General features: G+C 38.6%; 4 protein-coding genes and 1 non-coding gene across 5 annotated transcripts; 2 read left to right on the top strand and 3 right to left on the bottom strand.

The window, feature by feature from the left end:
* Positions 1 to 209: 209 nt before the first annotated feature.
* Positions 210 to 1,503, bottom strand: LOC123722559. The gene is made up of 2 exons (XM_045684698.1): positions 1,476 to 1,503; positions 210 to 1,212 (listed from the first exon to the last, which is right to left on the bottom strand). Exon 2 carries the CDS (start codon positions 1,197 to 1,199, stop codon positions 210 to 212), a length of 990 nt encoding a protein of 329 aa, XP_045540654.1. The 5' UTR covers positions 1,200 to 1,212; positions 1,476 to 1,503.
* A 2,676-nt stretch (positions 1,504 to 4,179) lies between these two features.
* LOC106709630 lies at positions 4,180 to 6,117 on the top strand. The gene is made up of 2 exons (XM_014501482.2): positions 4,180 to 4,385; positions 5,012 to 6,117. The coding sequence occupies exon 2, from the start codon at positions 5,021 to 5,023 to the stop codon at positions 5,846 to 5,848; it is 828 nt and encodes a 275-aa protein (XP_014356968.2). The 5' UTR covers positions 4,180 to 4,385; positions 5,012 to 5,020; the 3' UTR covers positions 5,849 to 6,117.
* A 2,329-nt stretch (positions 6,118 to 8,446) lies between these two features.
* Positions 8,447 to 10,147, top strand: LOC106709633. The gene is made up of 2 exons (XM_045684810.1): positions 8,447 to 8,556; positions 9,187 to 10,147. The coding sequence occupies exon 2, from the start codon at positions 9,215 to 9,217 to the stop codon at positions 10,100 to 10,102; it is 888 nt and encodes a 295-aa protein (XP_045540766.1). The 5' UTR covers positions 8,447 to 8,556; positions 9,187 to 9,214; the 3' UTR covers positions 10,103 to 10,147.
* Positions 10,148 to 11,268: 1,121 nt separating this feature from the next.
* On the bottom strand, positions 11,269 to 12,626 carry LOC106709627. Its single transcript, XM_014501479.2, has 2 exons — positions 12,568 to 12,626; positions 11,269 to 12,414 (listed from the first exon to the last, which is right to left on the bottom strand). Exon 2 carries the CDS (start codon positions 12,403 to 12,405, stop codon positions 11,299 to 11,301), a length of 1,107 nt encoding a protein of 368 aa, XP_014356965.2. The 5' UTR covers positions 12,406 to 12,414; positions 12,568 to 12,626; the 3' UTR covers positions 11,269 to 11,298.
* A 1,433-nt stretch (positions 12,627 to 14,059) lies between these two features.
* On the bottom strand, positions 14,060 to 14,131 carry Trnap-agg. The gene has a single exon. It is a non-coding gene; the product is annotated as a tRNA-Pro (tRNA).
* Positions 14,132 to 22,852: the final 8,721 nt, after the last annotated feature.

Below are 22,852 nucleotides of genomic sequence, written 5' to 3'. Positions count from 1 at the left end.
AATAAAACTAAAAATTTGAGGGGCGTTTGCAGAACAAAATCCAATTTGGCCTGAATAAAAAAAAAGAAGAATAAACAGTAATAAAATAATTTATTAAATAAAACATTCCCTGATTCCACAGAATCTAAAAATGATGCATTAAAATATTATGCTCAATCAACATTGTACAAAATGATAACAATAACGGCCATTTTGTTTATAACAGAGCATTATCGTTCTACACTCCAGTCCTTGTAAACATTATCTTTTGCCGTTTCAACAATTGACATGATTATCTTAGTTACATCACTCGGCCAATGTGATACAACCCCGAACATAGATTTTAATAACACTTCCATGACATTAAACTCGTAAATCTTTCCATTTAATGCAGCAACGAGGTATAAAGTTGCATCAATACTGTACGCAGTCGGCCTCTCTCTGATATAGAAATCTTTCTTCTCACTTGTACCATTAGCATAAAGGATATAAAGTCCACCATCAGCGAAAAATGGTACACATTTATCCATAATAAAAGCAGGTCGTAGTAATTTTATTTCTTTGAAATTCTCACTAACAGTTGTCACATAATTTATATAAGTACCGTCATATCTAGCTATATGAGGCATTCGATCATCACAAGCTATATAATATATATTATTTGATGTATCCAAAACGAATTCTAAAGCGCATAATATTGATTGAATCATAGTTTTTACTGTACCGTTTTTTTCTATCTTATATATTTTTCTCTCTGAATTCAATATGAATATTGCATCAGTGTTATTAGCTTTTTGTAATTGGGTTATATCGTCATTGAAGGGTCCATATTTTCTAGCTGATAGTGTATTACCATCATAAATATAAAGTCCATCTCTGGCACCAAAATAAACTAATTTATCTGAACTATAATCAGCTGTGGTATCTCTACCACCTTCGAGGACTTCGTAAGCTGCTAATCCTTCAAGAACATAGATACAGGAACCACCTTCTAATTTAGGATTTGATATTGTAAAAAATATTGATGGTATATCAGCCACATCTGCTGGTACATATTTGGTATTATCTGCTGGTACTAGTATACTAGTTATATTGAATTCTGATGAGAATATAACTTGCTCTTCTCTGAATATTGATGTATAACTATTTGGTGATCGGATTAATTCTTTGGCTGGTATTATTTGAGCAATGTAACAACACATTGCTAATTTCAACCACATTATTTTTGAGTGCCTGAAACAAAACATATATTAGAATTATTAATAACATATACACATCCTAGTCCTAATACAAGTATCAAGTTTAGTTGGTTTTGTTAAAAGAAATCTTAGTGAATTTCAATTAATTTGCATATTTTATGCTAAAATTTCTCAATTCAACACTAAAATTAGTGAACAGAGAAACGTCAAATTTCAAACATGGCAGCCATTTAGTGGAATTAAAAAAAATTTCAACAATGGTCTACCCGTTTTTCTATATCCATATGAATTCACTACCTTCTTACGCATATCTTTAACACAATCCATCCATAATCTTACTAATATTATAAATGCGTATGTTTAGATGGATGGATGGATGGATGTTTGTTTGAAGATATCTCCCAGAACGGCTCAATAAATCTTGATGATAATTGGCACAGATGTAGAACATATCCTAAAAGAACACATAGTCTACTTATTAAGTTTTTTTTAAATCCGCGCGGACGGAGTCGCGTGCGACAATTAGTTTAGATATATTTTACAACATAATTAAATTTCTTAATTGTCTTAAATCGTTTATAGAAAGTGATAATGAAGAAAGTAAACAAAGCCGAGGGATACATCTAAGTTGCATAATTCTGTTGTCCAACAAAAACACGCGATGTGCAGTCACGCGTGAACGAACACGTATCCATTGTAACACGATACGACATTTTTTTTATAACTGACCAATACTTTATTCTAGAACTCTCCAATTACACAATTCAGAATGCTTTTTGAAAGATGGATGCAACAATTATAAGGAGCGGTTCATCAGGCCAGATAAATTTAACGCACTATACAGCAAAGTACCATAAATATAAAAGGCAATAAATGTACGTATATACGAACTATAAATGTTTTCAGAAATCTTGGCGGTTCTTAACTTCTTGCGAGTCAGGACACGGTGGAAGGGCACTGTGCAATGTGCCGATGACCTTGGATCTCCAAGATTTTTTAAAATCAATAACAATTATGTAATACTAGTTGTCTTCCGCGACATCGTCCGCGCGCATTACAAGAAAGAAAACATAATAGTTATGTGTTCTTCCAGGCTACGATCTACGTCTATGTCAAAGAACAATGGCAGAAAAATAGTTGAAAAAAAAATTAGCGTCTAGAAATGTCATATAGATACAATTAATTTACATATTTTTTTAATAATTTACGCAAATAATTCTATTTTTGTTGAAGCCACAGAAACATTATAATAATTTAAAGAATGTATATTGACTAATCGGATTATCACCCATTAAAGTGTTCCCACCATTTAAAGAATGCCGTTTTTTCGGAATTATATTTAGCAAAGTGTACGAATTAGAAATTATTATTATGTATGATATTCCAATATTTACTTTCAAATAGATACTTATTATTTATATTAGGTGTATACATAGTGAAAAAAGATAGTTCTTTGGTCTTCAGGCATTTTTAAATGAATGCAAACCGCACTATGTTGTAACTATTCGCTTTTATGGTTATGGCAACATTTAAAATGTCACGCACGTCACAAATACTCCGCCTTGTGTCGGTTGAGTTCGTGTGGCGCTCGTAGCAAAGAGTACCAACATGCCGCGTGACAGCTAGTGGTACTCTTATATTTTTCGAAATCAGCCACATAACTACTCGTAACCACCATCTGCCTGATTTATAACGATACAGTTCTGATTTAATATACAAAATAAAATCACGTACTAGATATTTACTTAAAAAACATCCTTCATTGCGAATTTTCTCAAGCTGTCATTATGACGTAACCTTAAAAAACGAAAAATTAAAATCAAAATATCTATTTTTTGCGGCTTCCTCGGGCCGAAATTCTTTCAGATATTTGCTCCGCAACTAATTCTTATCGTTTTAAGATATTTTTCATGCTTAGACGCTATCATTTAGCCTCAACTATTTTGATGTATAGGCGGCTGCCATTGTTCTTTTATCGCGATCCGTTGAGCCGTACTGGAGATACCTTCAAACAATTCATCCATCCAAATATTCGCATTTATAATGTTATATGGTAAGATTTTATAATAAACTAGCTTTTACCCGCGACTCTGTTCGCGCGGAATAAAAAATAGAAAACGGGTAAAAATTATCCTATGTCCGTTTCCTGGTTCTAAGCTACCTGCCCACCAATTTTCAGTCAAATCGATTCAGCCGTTCTTGAGTTATAAATAGTGTAACTAACACGACTTTCTTTTACATATATAGAAGATCACTATTGTCAACACTGGAAACAGTTTCTAGAAATCCATACAGGTGACAATAACAAAAACAAAGGTGGGACAAACATCGCGCGGACAAAAACTCTAACATTATACTGCTATGAGATGTTACATTGGTGTTATTGAAGTATTTGGTGACGTCATTGTATAACCCTCAACCCTTTTACAACATAATTTTGCTGTAATAAAGTTCTGAGCCTGGTTTTACATCTATAAAATAAAAAATCAGATTTTTTATTCGGCTATAATTACTTCTTATTATGACCTAGGTAAATAATATCAAATACTAGCTTTTAACCAAAACTCCGTCCGCGTTGAATAAAAAAAATGCACACAAGATAAAAAAGTTCCTATGTCCGTCTCCTAGTTCTAAGCTACCTCCCCATCAATTTTCAGCTAAATCAGTTCAACCGATCTTGAGTTATAAATAGTGTAACTAACACGACTTTATTTTATACTCAAAGATCAACATCGAAGATTTTATTATTCTAAATTTAATTTCTCTGTTAAATCTATAATTACTTTATAATATAAGAAAGTGAAATAAATATTTAATTTTTCATTTATTTTAATCGTTTGATTTAATGCTCTATTTAAAGATATTTATTGTTAAATTAGTGTTAGATAAGTTATAAAATAAAAGTCTTCTAATTTCTTCGTACAATGGAAACACACAACACTTCCTTCCGCAAACAAACTTAATATAAAATGTATTGGTACATAATAAAACTCTGCAATCAACATTGGAACAAACAAGATACTAAATCTGTTATTTTAAAGAAGGAACAAAGGCTTTTTTTCGATTATTTGATCCAATTTAAGTGCGTTGTTCTGATTTGATAGAAGTTCGTTGCTCCCAACGATGTGGTAGAAGGAACGCATTCATAATTGTCAGTTAGTATTGTGAATTAGACACCGATAGTCATTGGATATCGTGCTATTTAACGTAAGTATCTTTTCTATTTCACCACATAAGTATTAATTAAAAAGTATAAAGAAAAAAAAACTTGTAAAAATAAAACGTAACATTATTATGTAATTGTAAAATAAACACTTATCTAATTTAATTTGTTAATTATTTTAAATTTAATTTGGTGTCAAAGTTGCATTAAATTCACGCAGATTACACAAAGAGATAGGCAGAGCATAAATATATTTGACTTCATATTTCTAACCATGAAATTTCACTTATTGACATATTGATGTAAGCAAGTGCATTCTCGTTTAACCAGATTTATTGTTGTATGTTTAAATTCAAGTTTTTTGAGTACGTAACGTTATGTGTTTTATAAACAACAAAAACTCACTAAAACAATAACGTAAGGCATGCAGTGATTCCGCGGGGCGCAGCGGAGTAATGCTTAATACTCGTAGTCCGGATAATTGTGAATCCGGACAACTGAGATACGGATCATGTAGTTTCTATGTTTCAAAAGCAACCTACAAATATTATATAAATAAAGATACGATAATCACATCCTTAAAAACCTAATAATCAATAAAAAAATGTTACAATTATTGCAAATTAAAGTTTATTTTAATCCATCTAAATAACTATTGTTTTTTTTACAGAATATAAGAATGATAACAATTCTCATATTAATAGCAGTTACATCAGTATATGCAAATAATTGTTCATATATTTACGATGATATATATTATACGAGAACATCGGTATTGACAATTAAGGGATTACCAACAAACTTGGCTTACAATCCAAATAACAATGACTTACATTTCACATTAATCGACTTAGAATCATTACACGATGATAATGTTCAAACTAGAATGGATCAATATGTACTTAGAAATGGGGAACCCATTTTAATTGATAATGTTAGAGGACAAGCATCAGCTGTTGATGTTAAAAATAACAGAGTATATATCGCCAGTGACGATGGAATAGGAATTCTAAATGCAAGTGATAAAGTTCAATTTGCAAATCTAAAAGATGAAGACGTAGTGTACCTATACAAACCGATGAATAGTGAAGATTTGTACGCAGTAACATATCCTAATAACGAAGTATTCGTTATTGATACAAAGAACAATGAAAAGAGAAGAATCGAATATGTTCCTTGTGCATTTATTTTAACTGTGGATGCGGAAAATAATATATTTTATGAATGTGATTCTAAATACGTTAAAGTATTACTTAAAGACTTTCAAGAGCCTATTGAATTTGTTGGCATCGCTAAGAATTCTGCGAGAGCGTTAACAATTGATGAAAGTAATAGAGTTATTTTGGCGGCAAATGATGGTTTATACTGGTTGAAACCAGATAATGTTGTACCGAAAAAGTTAATGAATTTAGATTTCGTGCCATCTGGTATCGTTCTAAATGAAGATGTTGTCTATTTAGCAACGAACGGTATTATTTATAAATACACTAACGATAATTGTGTTTGAAATGTTAAAGTGTGGTATTCGACTACCGTGATATTTTATTATTGTCCCTCTATCAATGTGAATAAACTTGCTCAAAAGACAACAAAGGCCATTGGCTGAAAATTACCGTTACCATGGCAACCGTTTTTGCTGCTATTAGTTTACAATTTGTGTGACTTTTTCGCAAAACAATTTTTTTCAGTTTACTCAAACCCTATGTTTAACGGCGTGTAAATATATAGCCTACAGCGTATCTTAAGAATAGGGCTATTTATTACTAAAAGAATTATTCAAAAACATTCCGTGATTGTTAAGATTTTGTGTTATAAAAAATGTGTACGCTTCATCATATTAGTATAGATAACAATATGTTTGCAAGCATCACTGCAGTGGTAATATCACTGCAGCGGTGTATGTCTTATGTGAAATGAATAAAAATACAGATGTTGAATAACTAAAAGTTGTTTTAATTTTATAAATAATAGACCACGCAGACTAGAGACTTAGTCGCCCGATAGTTTGACCGTGTGCTTAATCAATATGGGCATGTATGGAGGTGCGCACACAACAACGATTTGGTATTAAGTGAATAAAATATTGAATGGACTCCACGATTGTCTTCAAACTATATAATCGCCCAAATATCACACATGTGCTTTAATCGTATAGCGTAAAAAGATTCTGATCTTAAACTAACGCATAGATCGTTTGGAACTATTGTAAGTTCTTCGTTGTAGAATGTTTAGTCTGGTATATGTTTGGTTTAATCTGTTTTGTATTTATGAAATAAAAAACAGTAAACTTATGTATATTGTTATGTCCCGGTGCGATCCTTTGGAGATATCTGAACTCTCACCAGTTGCATTTGAGGATGGCCACCGAGGGAATTTAAGTCAGTCGAGTCTCACATGACCTTGTCTTTCCCCCAGAATTCAGGGTATCTATTAAAGATACCCCCCCCCCCCCCCGAGAAAAGGTATATTGTTATAAATCCATTAAATGTTTTTTATGGTTGTTTTTTTATGCCAAAGATTTATCGCTTGTCTTTTGTTCATAAGGAACTATTTTCGTTTCTTTTACTAGCAATCGTTTAAATAGCTTGGTACGGAGATTAAAAGCAATACAGTTTAGTAAAAGTTGAAAACAAATACATTTATACAAAATTTTTCATCATCATCGTCATTATACATCATCTATACATCCCCACTGAGAGGCTCGGGGCCTATCCTAAGTCAGGGGTGACTAGGTCATAGTCAACCAGACTGGCACAGTGCAGGTTGACTTCAACATATCTTTGAATTTCTTCTCAGATATGTGAATTTTATTTACTTAAATGTTGAATTTGACATTAAAAAATTTTGAATTTGAAAAAAATTATCACTAGCTATTGCCCGCGACTCCGTCCGCGCAGATTAAAGAAACATAATAAATAGCCTATGTGTTCTTCCAGTCTATGTTCTACATCTCTGCCAAATTTAATCAAAACCCGTTAAGCCGTTCCGGAAATAACTTCAAACAAACATCCATCTTAACTTTCCCATCTATCTATATATATAAAAGAAAGTCGTGTTAGTTACACTATTTATAACTCAAGAACGGCTGAATCGATTTGACTGAAAATTGGTGGGCAGGTAGCTTAGAACCAGGAAAAGGACATAGGATAATTATTACCCCGTTTTCTATTTTTTATTCCGCGCGGACGGAGTCGCGGGTAAAAGCTAGTAAAAGCTATATTAGTAAGATAAGAAGTAAGTTTTAATGAAAATTTTACTTACCACAACCAAATGTAATTATTTTTGATTATACCTCTATCGATATGGATTACTGAACGTCGTGTGATGTCTACCAATTGTATATTGATAGTTATTCTAACAGATAATAGGGATTACATCAAAGGGATCTTCTTAGAATAGATTATATACAGGTTGATTTCTTATTATTTTTAGTACAATTAACATTATTGTGAGATTATGTCATTGTAGTTTTTTTTTATAAGAGAAGGGGGCAAACGAGCAGCGGGAACACCAAGGTGTTCATGGACATCTGTATTACCAGAGGAATCGCAGATGCGTTGCCGGCCTTTGCGGTATCAGCTCACGAGTTATGATTTTTTGGCTCTCCTGTAAAGTTCATACTTTCGGGGTTACAGCGTTTACGCTTTCCAGCGTCGGTATTGTCATCTCAGTTTTGTCTAAGCTTGACAGGGATAACGATACAGAGGTTTTGGTCTCAGAAACCAACGGTAAGTCTAAGATCTTCGGTCACCATAAATAATCTTATCTTCTTATATATATAAAAGAAAGTCGTGTTAGTTACACTATTTATAACTCAAGAACGGCTGAATCGATTTGTCTGAAAATTGGTGGGCAGATAGCTTAGAACCAGGAAAAGGATATAGGATAATTTTTACCCCGTTTTCTATTTTTTATTCCGCGCGGACGGAGTCGCGGGTAAAAGCTAGTAAATAATAATATTTGGAACTGTTCTATAAAACGGTATATTAATTCGATATTGTATTTTGTCATAATAGTTTTCTAATTAAAAAACTAAAAAAAAAAATACTCACATGTTCTATTTTTAAGAATAATGTATCACGCTGTATCTAGCTAGATATAAAACAAACATCATAGATCATATTTATAAACTCTCTCTCACAATAGGAGCCGATGTTTTATAAAGTGCCTACATAAATCGCGAAACCACACTTCAGTTAACGACTTCCTATAGAGGTAATTATAAAATTTCTTTTATACATAAGATTACTTACCCTATTTTACTCATAGATGTCTTAAATTTTTTTTATTGATTTTTGTGAACACCCTGTTTAATTTCTTTTTCAACTTGTGCATTCAATTTTATATTTTAACACCCTCTTTAATTAGCTTTCAACTATTACTAGCAGTTGACGGCGACTTCGTCTACGCAGAATAAAAAATCTAGTAATAAATATCCGACCGAGTCTCGGGCAACAGCTAGTATTTTATATTTTAATCTTTTAAAATGTGCATTACATCAAAACTAATCATAAGTATAAAAAAAATTATAGATGTCCTTTGAAAGCCAATTACTTACTTATCCTTAAAAAAAAAATTGAAACTTATTATATAAAACTTTCATGTTTTTTTGTTACCATACTCCTCCAAAACGGCATGAGCACATTTTATGAAATTTTATAAAAGAATATGTATATATTCAGTATTTATTTTTCTTACCCTTAAGTGATGAGGTATATAAGTTTGGCACAGATTTAGAACATACTCTAGAACAGATAGGCTACTTATTAAGTTTTTGTTAATTGCGCGCGGACAGAGTCGTGGGCGACAGCTATACTTCTATCACAAAATACCTTATATTTCCAGATATCTCATCATCTGTCATGAATTCAAAATGTACATAGCTCAGTGGATTATCGCTTCAATGATCATCTGCAGTACAGCAACAAACGATGGAGAAAAATGCGAAAAAATCAAAATAGGCTCAGAATTTTACAAGAGACAACTGGTCGCTACAATAGATGGCTATCCTACAGGATTGGTTATGGATCCAAGAACTGAAAACATGTTTTTCCTTTTACATAAAAGGAATTACACAAGAGGTATACATATATTAAGATATGGGGCTTTAGGTGTTCAAGAAATACCTATATCTGATGATTTAACAGGTCAATGCGTTGGTATTGATGTATTTAATAACATTATATATATTGGCACCAATCAAGGTATTACTACTTATAACAAAGATAAAAATCAAATCACTTCAGAAAGACCAATAGGTGACGATGATGTACGTAGCATATTTTTTGACAAACGTGACAATTTAATGTACATAACAACAGGGCCACAACATGAAATATTCAAGTTTATCAATGGTTCCGCAGCTGTAAAAAGATACGAGAAAGTACCAAGAGCTTATAACTTTATTCTAGATGCAAAAGGTAACGCATTTTATGAATACGTCGATGGTAGATTGTATTTTTTCTCCGTAGATCTTTTTGAACCGATTCAATATAAAGGTTTTACTAGAGAGTTGAAATATATTTTGCAATTAAACAATTTTGACGAAGCAATCCTGGCTGTGAAAAGTTCCCTTTATCGTCTAACTACTAGTAGTATTTTTCCGGAGAAAATAGCACAATTAGGAACGAAAATAACAGCTCTGTTCTTTGATGCAAAGAACAATATTATAATTGGTACGAAGGGAAAGATTTATAGATATAAACCAGTCGATAAAAACGACCCATGCCCCCCCGATGATTATTTTATGTCTAGTATTTAAATGAACTTGTATTCTTGTACCTTTTTAGTTTATAACAATTTTTATTTTGGGATTGTGATTTCATTTTATTACATATTGCAAGAAAGAAATAAAAATCTTATATTCTACTATGTTGTTATTTTTTTTTTATTTATCCATGAAGTACTGCTGCACATTTAATTTGAGTACTTTGCAAATTATAGAAAGACTAGCTGTCACCCGCAACTCCGTCCGCTCGGATTTAAAAAAAAATGTGTTCTTCCAAACTATGTTCTACATATGTACCGAATTTCATCAAGATCCGTTGAGTCGTTTGGGAGATATCTTCAAACAAACATCCATCCATCTATCTAAACATTTGCATTTATAATATTAGTAAGAAGTAAAATGTATTCTCGTCTACTTATGTCTGATAAAATAAGGGATTTATAATAATAAATAAAATATCTAAACCTGAACTTACTAATTCTTCCTGTGCATTTCCTGTTGCAATTGTTGAAACGGAGTCTGAAAGCGACCGTGGTTTACAAACGATTCTTCAAACAGAGAATACTTTTCAAAAAAGCATTAAATTAAAAGTTCCCTAGTATCACTCATACATATATGATGAAAAAATAATAATTTAGAATGATATATAGAATTGAATTACATTTTAAATCATCATCATCAGTTCATTATACGTCACCACCGAGGGGCTCGAAGCCTACCCTAAGTTAGGGGTGACTAGGCCATAGTCAACACTGGGCCAGTGCGGGTTGACTTCACACATATCATTGAATTTCTTCGCAGATGCATGGGTTTCATCAGGATGTTTTCCTTCACCATAAAAACAGCGGATAAATAAGGTAACTTATGTAAAGAGAAAAAACACATTGGTAATATTTATTATCTCTTAATATACAGAAGACATAGAATATAGTAGAGTATATGTACTTTTTTTTTGTAACTCCATGATAGTGCACAATAAATTATACAGTCAAAATCTGTTATAACGACATCGAAGGGACTACTCATATTGAGTCGTAAAAACCGATAGTTGTAACAACCGGTGACAGGTATTAATAGGAAAGATATGTATAAAACATTCAGCCAGGACCTTTGATTTTGGTCAATTTAACCGGTATGTTGTTCTAAACGATGTCGCTATAAACGGTTTTGACTGTATTTGTATTGTATTGTATTGTATAGATTAGAGAAAAAACTTTGCTTTTTTTTGCTTACTTGGCTTTAGAATTAATTGGACGCAAACGGCTTCGTGACTGAGTTGACATGGAACGAATAGCATCGGATTTAGTTTCCAAAAATTCTTTCAATTCATCAATAACCTCTGAAAAAATCAAAGCTAAGATGTTATATTCGTAAATCTTTTTATTATAACCGTAGTATTGGATGAGAGCTGCTTCCATACTGTATGCTGTCGGCTTTGCATTGGATTTGAAATCGAAATCGCTTTTTTCACTAGTTCCATTCGCGTATATGAAATAAAGATCATTATCGATCACAAATGGTACGGAATCCTCAAGAATGAATGGTGGCTTTAGCAGACGAACTGATTTAGGATGTTCAGGAAGACCTTTTATTTCCTTAACACCTTCACTGTTTAATACAAACGGTTTCATATCTTCACCGTAGTAATACAAATTGTTAGAATTATCCAAAACTATTTCACGTGCGCCTACAACTTCGTTGATTTTCTCTTTTTTGTCACCTAATTCGGTCACTTTATACAAATCATGATTTTCCGTTAATATGTAGATTAAATCGGATGCATTTTCTTTAGCAATGCCGATTATACTGTCCGTTACTGATCCGTATTTGATTGCGGTACTATCATTTTTATTGTAGACGTAGATACCGTCTTTAGCAGCAAAGAAAACGTCTTTACTATCATCGCTAGACGCCGCTGCGTCTCTGCCATTGTCTAGAAGTTTCTTCACTTTACCATCTTTAAGAACGTATAGACCTTTGTCGATTCTGTTCCCATCTTTATCTATGTCGGCTTCGACAAAGAATACTGTCACTCCATCGTCGTCGTTCGTATCATTATCTTCGTCATCATCTTCGAAATTAAATGAATTGATGGGAACTAGAATGTTTACGATATCATGTTTGGCTGTGTACACCACAAATTCATCAGGGAAAAAGTCTCTTGTGATAGTAATTTGATCACTTTCACTGCTTTCTTTACTCTCTTTACTTTCTTTGCTCTCTTTACTTTCTTTGCTCTCTTTACTTTCTTTTCTTTCCCTGTTGTGATGATGCCTGGGAGCAGCTACAGCCAGTCCAATTAAGAGGCATAGTGTTAATGCTTTTAATAATCTCATAATTGCTGCCTGAAAAGAAATAATATAACATTTAATATCACAAATATCGTATACATAATTAAAAAAAGAAACTTAATAGCCTTTCGTCATAAAATAAAAATAAAAGAATTAAATAAAGGAGAAAATAAGAAAATATGCTATTGTATTTTTAGATGTACTCACCTCAATCCAACAAGAATCAACAGTAAATAATATGTTTTGAGACCTCAAATTATATACACTCTCCAGTATTGATAACATTAATTGACTGTTGACATTCCTGACCTTACGACATAATTATTAACCATTGGAAAATAACCCATATTGCTATGAAATAAAGTCTAAAATAGATACAAACATACATACCTTCCAGAAAATAAAGTGAATTGTTGACAATGAAGTTTGAGATAAATTTAATTGGTAACTATTTACTCGAAAAAAATACAGTTGTACACTATTTAAACACTTTTTTGATCGTATCTTCATCAGCTCACAATACGTCCCCACTCGGCGCCTACCCCTAGTTAGGGGTAACTAGGCCATAGTCAACCACGCTGGCCCAGTGCTGGTTGACTTCACACATATCATTGAATTTCTTCTCAGATATGTGCAGGTTGCATCACGATGTTTTACTTCACCGTAAGAATGTCTAGCGGCAGGTCTAGCGTGTAGGACTTACCCACCAGGAGGGGGCTGCCAGAGGTGGACCATGTAGGGTGGTACCACCTCGGAGCACGCCCAACGCGGGGTCGCACCGCAGATGCAACGTGGTGGGGCCGCGGGGGGTGCAGATGCGTACTGGTTTATCCTGCCCCCTGCAGCCCTCGTGGCCGGATGTGTGGTGGGGCCATGGGGGGCGGTACTGGCTTACCCAGCCCAGGGGCTGGGGAGGCGGGAATAAAACCCCGCCTCTCCGGCTTCCATAGCCCTGTGGTGACAGGTTCGGGGGGTCCTGTCACCCGCTTCAAAGGGCCAAGAGGACGGCGCGCCTTCGATCCGGCGCGCCTCCCCAAATGAGATTGGTGGGCTTAGCCCACCCCTAGTGGTGGAACTGCTGCGGCGACTAGCGCAGACGGGGCCGCGGAGGAGTGCGAAAGCGTACCCGTAGCCCCGTCACCATGCGTAGGAGGAACAGAGGTGGTTTAGTGGGTATGCTCCCGTTTAGGGGAGAGAATCCCACATAATTCCCACATAACTCCTGGGAAACGGCGTATGCATAAAGCATTCCCCTATTTTCTTAATATTGTTTTTAAAATGTTTAACAAATAAACTAACCGGTATAATAATAAAGCATGTCCCAAGTAGCAATAAGTATGTATATTTTATCAATTATAGTGAATAATGGTCACCTAAATGAAGTATTTTATTATTGGATTATTTTTATTACCGTCATATTATTTTATCTGTGCTCTGCTCATACATATAATAAGCTTTAGACTAGTTGCTAGCTTTTGTGTACTAGATGGCGTATCACGTGCACAATAAATTTATAAATTTTAATGCCATCTAGCGGTGAATAGGTGCATTTTATGTGTATGTGAACTCACTGCCACATATAGTAGCAAAACAATTTCATATTTTTCATAACAACCATATCACATTTATCTACAGTTTAAGTATTAATATAAAAGTAAAATTTATTTTAAAGAATTAAAAATTTCAAAAAGGTTGTTATGGGCTCGTCCGGGATTTGAACCCGGGACCTCTCGCACCCTAAGCGAAAATCATACCCCTAGACCAACGAGCCGGTGACATGATGGATGAAATTATATTTTGGAAATTACAATTTTTAAATCTTAAAATTGCTATTATTTTTAAAAAGGAAAAACAAGTATATAACGCTAAAGGAGAATGGGCAAAATGTATGAACTTTGGTCTACCTACTCAACACTACATACATGTTTATAAACGAAAAACATAAAAGTACTAAGGGATAGCAAAATTTAGAAAAAACAACAAACTATATATTCAATTTTATGTATTAAAATATTATTACTGTAGTTTCATATGATGGTGTGAAACCTACTTGACGGCGAGCCCAGCATAAGTACCACAATATTGATATGACATGTGCATACCTCTTTCACAAAACACTGTCGCGATGTGAATGTAAAACCGGTTTAAAAATGAGGAAGAAGAAATCCTTACACTTTGCACTTATTTCGCGTAGAAATCGCGAATATGTTTTTCGCACGTTAATAATTTCAACCATTATCAAACGATAATGATTTTATTATAGGTTAGCACCAGAGCTGGGCATTAACTCGTTAATCCGTTAATCGTTAATTAACGAAGTTAACATTTTGCTTAACTGATTAACTTTTAAGTTAACTTCAAAAAGTGTTAACGCTTTTGTTAACTTCCGTTAAACTCAACTTCCGTTAATAAAAGTCCGTTAATCGTTAAATTAGAAACTTGGAGACGTGCTATCGTTTTGTTTAAATTATGTGCCACGGCACGCTCGTAGGTTCAGCTATGTTGGACGACTGTCGAATGGTGAACGAACGAGTTGATAATTAATATATGTGAAGTTCGCGTGCAAGTGTGATGCGTCAGAGCGTCCGAGAAAGACGTGACCAACAGGACAAAATCAAAAGAAGGTTCGAAATAGTATATTTCATTACGAGTATATAAAAGCACGAGTATGTAATAGCCCACATTCCGAACGCTCTTCGTCCCTGCAATACGCCACTTTTAGAGCAACTGTATTAAAAATCTTTTTTACTCGTGCTTTTTCTTTAGCTTTTCCAAACTCGTGCGTTCTCTTTCCCAACTGTCAAAATAATGTCTGTTAAAAAGAAAAACCAACCACGAAGTTTTTACAAAAAAAAATCATTCAAGTTTTTATGATTCATGCAAATATTTCTAAAAAGAAGCTCCTAATTTGTTACAATATCAAATTTAATGATTTGATTCAATGAATTAGGTTAGGTTTCATTTTATTTCATCTCATTAAATTTAATTTTCATTTCATATCAATAAAAACATCTACTACTAATAAAATCTGTGTTTGTATTCTTTTACGGTTGGAGCCATTTTCCAAACATTTTAGTTAGTTGAGTTTATTGTGTTTTTATTATTCTATTAAATTGCTTCATTTTTTCGCAACTGTATCAAAAATAGTTGTTTAGTACACGTGCGAAACTGTCATTACAACTTGTTCCAACTGTCAACTTGTAGACATTTTTGTCGGACCTCTGCAATGACAGGCTTTCCGCACTCGTAATGAAATATACTATACTGCATTCAAACTTGTCTCTAATACTAATGTGTTATAGAATGTATAGTCAAATTATTATTTTAAATAAGTGTCGCCACATACGTGTAAAATTAGTATGTATAATTTTGTATGGTTAACTGTTAACGATTAACTTTAACTTGCGTTAAATTTTCGAGAATTTAACGCTTTAACGATTAACGAAGTTAATTTATTATTTAACGAACAAACGATTAACGAAGTTAACTTTTCGATTAACTGTGCCCACCTGTGGTTAGCACAAACTACACAACATTGCTAAATACCGCATGCTTGTAGGCGTATCAGCTCACGAGTTATCATTTTTTGGCTCTCCTGTAAAGTTCATACTTTCGGGGTTACAGCGTTTACGCTTTCCAGCGTCGATATAATTAAATCATGGTGTTATGTTTAACAAATATTAGCAGTTTTAATGGTATAGAATTTTCACTTAATTATTCTAAGCTAAGCTAAGCACAATGCTTTTTCTTTTTAATTATTAACACATAAACAAAGCACTAGTTAAGTTTTAAAAAAAGAGTAACCAGAGACAAACTATAATTTTCTTTATACGACACAGAATTCGGTTCATATGCCCCTGTAGACACAGCATAAAATGTAATACCTTTCCCGCCATTTCTTAGTCGCGTAAAATATTTTGCCGCGCAAACATGTGTCAGAATTTTTAAACGTATTTTTATTTATTTGTTGCCAGTTTCGTAGATGTTTAATTAGTGATTTGATTTTATATTGATTTATTTTTGTGTATTTTGGATGTTAAAAAATTTTGTAAGTATATTTTTTTAATTATAAATTCAACTACTCATCTATGTATCTAATCTTGAACTTTTTTTAATTGTTTGCAAAGAAATTGAAAAATGGTAAATGTCTTTATTTTTTTAAAGATTGAAATTTAATTTCTTACAAGTTTAACAAAAAATTACCTTAAATTAATTTCACAAAAGTACACAGAAACACATAAAGGTATAGAAAAACATAAACATATTAATATTTAAACATTACTAAATCATACTAATGTTATAAATGTGAATGTTTAGATGTATGGATGGATGGATGTTTGTTTGAAGGTATCTCTGGAACGGCTCTACCGATCTTGTTGAAATTTGGCACAGATGTAGAACAATTTGGAAGAACACATAAGCTACGACTGCAATCACGTTTTTATTACCACTAGCTGTCGAGCGCGACTTTGTCCGCACGGAATTAATAAAAAAAACTTAATAAGTAATCTATGTAGTAGTGTATTCCCAAGATTAACAACGTATTATAATTAAATAATTTAATTAAATAAAAATAAAAAAGTTTTCTTCCAAACTATGTTCTACATCTGTACCAAATTACATCAAGATCCGTTGAGCTTTTCCGGAGATACCTTCAAACATCCATCCATACATCTAAACATTCGCATTTATAATATTAGTATAATTGTAGTCTCTCTTTCGACAAAGAGAATAAAAGAGACAGTGTTACATGTTTCAATACAGTTGTCACAGCAATAGAGTCTAACTGTTTACAAGTTCCTTATGTATCAGGAAGTTTAAGTCTTGATAATTGTTCGAGATATGTTGTTTTCGTTGTTAACAGAACAAAGGCGATTAATTTGATAAGTATATTTTGCTAGTATTTTTGTTCCTACCGCTTCCTTTGTTATTGAAATGAATTTAGGAAACTCTAGTACATTTTTCATACAGATCTTACTAATATTATAAATGCGAATGTTTAGATGGATGGATGTTTGTTTGAAGGTATCTCCTAAACGGCTAAACGGTTCTTGATGAAATTTGGCACACATGTAGAACATTGTCTGGAAGAACACATAGGCTACTTTAACAGTTAAATTTTTAATAAATTTAAATTTAAATTTTAAATTTTATTTTATTTGTTTATAAGCTGCAGAGAACATGTTGACTTATGACTTTATTAGTTACAATTTTCTGTCAGTTTATAATATGTCTAGTTACATTATAAACTTATAAAGTTCACAATTAGTGAAAGTATTTTTTCTTCCTATTCAATTTCTTACCGTATTTAAGAGTATTTGATTATTGTAACATGACGTACTTAGTATCGGTCGTAACGGAGGTAAATATTGTTATCTCAACTTTTTCTAGAAGAGTAAAAAGGATGAATATATGTTTTTATACATGTTTCGACAGTTAACCATGAGATGTAACATTTACGTAATAAAAATTGTGTACCCAACACAAAGGTACATTGCACGGTTGGTTACAGATGACCGCTGATTGCATTACGTAACAAATTGCAGGAAAACGGAAGCTCATCCGATATTACCGGAAATTAAGTTGACTATTAAGTTATATATATGTTTTTAACTTATGTATGAACGTTGATTAATTTCTTATAATTTATTATCTTCTTATTCATTTAGAAAGATGTGTAAATAGAAATCTTTATATTTGGCTTGTCCATTTTGGTTACAAAATGTTACAGTAAACCAGAAGCACGAATGTATTTAATTATTTAGGTTTATAAACTTATGTAATAGTAATTATAATTAAATCAAATTCAGGAAGTTTTTAATGAATGAGGTTAACAGTACGGATTAAAATTTTATTTTTAATTGTTAGAATTCATAACTCGTATAATCTGTCTACACGCAAGGTTATGTAAAATTTCACAACGCTTGCTTTGACTTCTAAGCTATCACTTCCGGATTTCGAAAAGATATCGTTATTAAACGACATATTATGACATTCTTAACGTCGTGACGAACGTCGTAACGACATTCTTTCGTTTCGTAATGTCAACTATCCAAAAAAATGCTGACGTTTTAAAAAAATGTGAGCCGTCATGGGATGCCTGGCAGATGTGAAACATCGTGTGTGTACAAGTAATATGCATAAAAGATAATATTATTAAAATAAAATATATATTTATGTATACCTCAGTATAGCGTGGCGACCCGTCGCCACACCGTACACTCTACTACACATAAAATATATACATATATGTATACCTTAGTATAGCTTGGCGACCCGTCGCCACGGCAAGCGTCGCCACGACAACGATTCGGTTTACAAGTGCTCCTATAGATGTTTCACATCAAAAGAAATTACTCAGTGTAGTCATGACAGGCTAGAGAAACTTCAAAAGCCGTCAAGATCGTAGCCCCCAAGACGGCTGCCATCAGCCTCACCCTTAAAAAGGGGGCTACGATCACAACAGCGGAAGGCCAAGTCACTGAGGCCAAGTACGCGGAGGTCTTAGCTAAGGCTAAGGCCTCCATCAAACTCAGTGACTTTGGCCTGGAGACGGTTAGGATCCGGACAAGTATGACCGGATCCAAACTAATGGAAGTGGGGGGGGAAACCCCGGAAGAGACCGCCGACCGCCTAGCCTCCGAGCTAATTAAAGTTATCGGAGACTGGGCGGACGTCGCCCGCCCGTGCAAACTAGCAGACCTCAGGGTCACCGGCCTGGATGAGACGGTGACCCGTGAGGAAGTGGCGGCCAAGGTGGCGACGGTTGGGGGCTGCTCCCCCAACGCGGTCAAAGTGGGCCTTATCAGGTCCAACTTCTGGGGTGGCGGCTCTACTATTGTAAAGTGCCCCGCGACGGCTGCTAAGGCAGCCGTCAAAATAGGGAAGGTGGCCATCGGTTGGACCATGGCCACCATCAACGCGGTGCAGGCCCGGCCATTAAGATGCTTCAAATGCATGATGCTGGGCCACACGCGCGCCCTATGCCCAACGGAAGCGGAGCACGGTCTACTCTGCTTCCGTTGCGGCGAAGCGGGGCACAAAGCGGCCGCCTGTGAGGCGCCCTGTAAATGCACAGTGTGTGCCACCACAGGGCGCCCGCACACGCACGTGATGGGGGGCGACAAATGTGTACCCCCCACCGTGAAAGGAAAGATGCCCAGGCTGCGTCCTAGCCCGCCGCAGCCTAGCCCGCCGGCCGAGGAAGCTATGCAGGTGTCTTAATGCCCGGACACCTGCATAGCGAATTCCTGCAGACCAACGCCAACCACTGCGCCCGCGCACAGGACCTGCTCATGCAGGTTCTGGCGGAGTGGAGAATTGCCGTTGCGGTCGTGGCCGAACCCTACGTGATCCCCCCCCACTCCAACTGGGTTGGGGACACGGAGGGTCTGGTCGGCATAGTGGCGCCGCCGGCGGGCCGACAACGCCTCTCCCTCAGGGAGAGGGGTGCCGGCTACGTGGCGGCAAACTGGGGGGAAGTAGTTCTCATCGGAGTCTACTTCTCCCCAAACAGGAACCTCTCGCAGTTCGAGAGGTTCCTGGATGGCCTGGAACCGGTGGTGCAGAGGGCATCGCCGGCCCAGGTCATCGTGATGGGGGACCTCAACGCTAAGTGCGCGGAGTGGGGGTCCTCCATCACCGACGCAAAAGGGGCGCTTCTCCGGGACTGGGCTACAGTAATCGGCCTAGCCCCGGAGAACCAGGGCACCGCCTACACGTGCGTGCGCGGGCGGGGTGGCTCAGTGGTGGACGTAACGTTCGCCACCCCTGCCATCGGTGCACGCATAACGTGTTGGCGTGTCCTGGAGGAGGTGGAGACCCTGTCCGACCATTTGTATATCCGGTTCAGGGTCTCCAACGCGCCCTGCGGGCGTCAAACCCGGGCGGTGGGCGGAAGAGGCGTGGGAGGCTTTCCGAGGTGGCAGCTCTCACGCCTCGACACGGACCTAGCGGAAGAGGAGGCCGTGGTCCGCGCATGGTCGGCGGACCCCCATCAAGGATTGGGGGTCGAAGAAAGGGCCGTCGGGTTCCGCCGGGACCTGACGGCCATCTGCGACGCTGGGATGCCCCGGGCGCGACGCTTCGCGCCCAGGGAAGGCGTATACTGGTGGACGCAGGACCTTGCGGTCCTGCGCGCTGCCAGTAACGCCGCACGGCGCGCCTTCACCCGGTGCCGAAGACGTCGGCATCGGGTTGACGGCGAACTGGAGCACCTTCAGGCTGAAGTGCGGGCAGCCAAGAAGGTGCTCACCGCCGCCATAGGGGCCGCCAAGGACGCTGCTTATGCGGAGTTCTTGGCGACCCTTGACGCGGACCCGTGGGGGCGCCCGTTCCATATGGTACGAGCTAAACTGAAGAGGGCGCCCCCCACGGAGGATATGGAGCCGGCCGTCCTCAGCGCGGTGGTTGAGGGGCTGTTCCCTGACAGCCCCCCATTCGAACCACCGCGCATGGCACCGCCAGATGCGGAGGAGGAGGACACCGCCCTTGACGCTCCTCTGGTAACAGAGGAGGAAATGGATAGGGCGGTTGGCCGGCTCAGGGGCCGGAAGGCTCCGGGACCGGATGGGGTGCCCGGCAAGGTGCTCCCCATCGCCCTCAAACACCTCGGGGCCCGCCTCCGCTGCCTGTTCAGTGATTGTCTGGCAGCGGGGCGCTTCCCTGGGGTGTGGAAGGAGGGACGGCTGGTGCTCATAAGGAAGGAGGGTCGACCCGCACACTCTCCTTCCGGGCACCGGCCACTCGTGATGCTGGATGAGGTCGGGAAGCTGCTTGAAAGAGTAGTGGCTTCCCGCATCATCCAGCATCTGGAGAGGATCGGGCCGCAAATCTCCGAGAACCAATTCGGGTTCCGGTCGGGGCGATCGACCTTAGACGCCCTGACCGCCCTGAAGAGGTTCACGGAGGACGCGGCCCAGAGGGGGCAGGGGGCTATGGCGATATCTCTGGATATTGCCAACGCCTTCGGCTCCCTCCCCTTCGCAGTGATAGAGGAGGCACTCCGATTCCATGGAGTGCCCCTCTATCTCCGGAGGGTTGTAGGACACTACCTGCAGGGGCGGGTAGTGTCCTACATAACAAGGCGAGGAAGGGAGGAAAGGCGGATGGCCTCCGGTGTTCCCCAGGGGTCTGTTCTAGGACCCCTGCTATGGAACATCGGTTTTGACTGGGCCATCCGCGGAGAGGTGCTGCCCCGGATGGCGGTTATCTGCTATGCAGACGATACGATGATCGCCGTCCGGGACACCACCTGGAGGAGATTGAGGCGGAGGGCTGAGGCCGGAGCCTCCCTGGTGACCCGGAGAATCGAAGCGCTGGGCCTCCGGGTGGCGCTCTCCAAGACTGAGGCCCTATGTTTTAAAGGGCCGAGGTGGAGGGTGCCGTCGGGGGCAACACTCCGGGTCAACGGGGACGAGGTCGGGGTCAAGGCCAGTATAAAGTATCTGGGCCTTGTCCTCGACGGGGGGTGGCGTTTTGGGGAGCATTTCCGGTCGCTAACCCCCCGGCTCGTAGGCGCGGCAGCAGCCCTCTCGAGGCTCCTTCCGAACCTGAGGGGTCCGGGTGTACAAGCAAGGCAGCTGTACACCATGGTCGTCCGCAGCATGGCCCTGTACGGCGCGCCGATATGGGCAGAGGCCCTAAACGCGTCGAACAGGGCCCTCCTCCGCAGGCCGCAGCGCGTCATTGCAGGACGTGCCTGCAGGGCCTACCGCACGGTAGGCCACGCGGCGGCCTGCTGTCTGGCCGGTACTCCCCCATGGGAGATAGAAGCGGGAGTGCTGGCTGAGGCATACCGGGCGCGGGTTGAGCGAAGAACCCGGGGAGAATCTCTCGCCCCGGAGGAGCTCGCCCACGCCCGGGAGAGGAGAAAGCGGAGGACCATGGAGCTCTGGGTGGAGGGCCTAGCGGACGTCGAATATGGCGTCCGCACAGTAGAGGCCATCCGCCCACAGCTCCCGGAGTGGTGCGGAAGGGGCCACGGGTCCCTCACCTTCCGACTCACGCAGGTGCTGTCCGGACACGGTTGTTTCGGACAGTATCTGCGTCGGATCGGAAGGGAGGAGACGGCGTCGTGCCATGGGTGCGGCGACGACGAGGATACGGCGCAGCACACACTGGAAGTGTGCTGCGCCTGGACAGAAGAGCGCCGCACCCTGGTGGCGACGATAGGTGGGGACCTCTCACTTCCTGGCGTTATACGCGCCATGTTAGGAAGTGAGAGGTCCTGGGACGCCGTTGCCTCCTTCTGCGAAGAAGTGATTTCGCAGAAGGAGGCACAGGAGCGGGAGCGCGAGAGAGACCCTCTGGCGCCCCCGCTCCGACGCCGTAGAGTGGGGCGAAGGAGGCGGCAATTCGCCGCTGCCCTTCGCCCCACAAATATGTGAGAGGAGCCCCCCCCCGTGGGCGACAACGCAGGCGGGGTCACGGAAGTAAGCTCACGCGTTCCCGTGGCCCCGCCATAATGCGTCGGAGGGCAGTCAGGTTTTAG

This window comes from Papilio machaon, chromosome 27 (assembly GCF_912999745.1).
Source record: "Papilio machaon chromosome 27, ilPapMach1.1, whole genome shotgun sequence".
Lineage (NCBI taxonomy): Eukaryota > Metazoa > Arthropoda > Insecta > Lepidoptera > Papilionidae > Papilio > Papilio machaon.
This window is presented reverse-complemented; position numbering and strand designations above follow the sequence as displayed.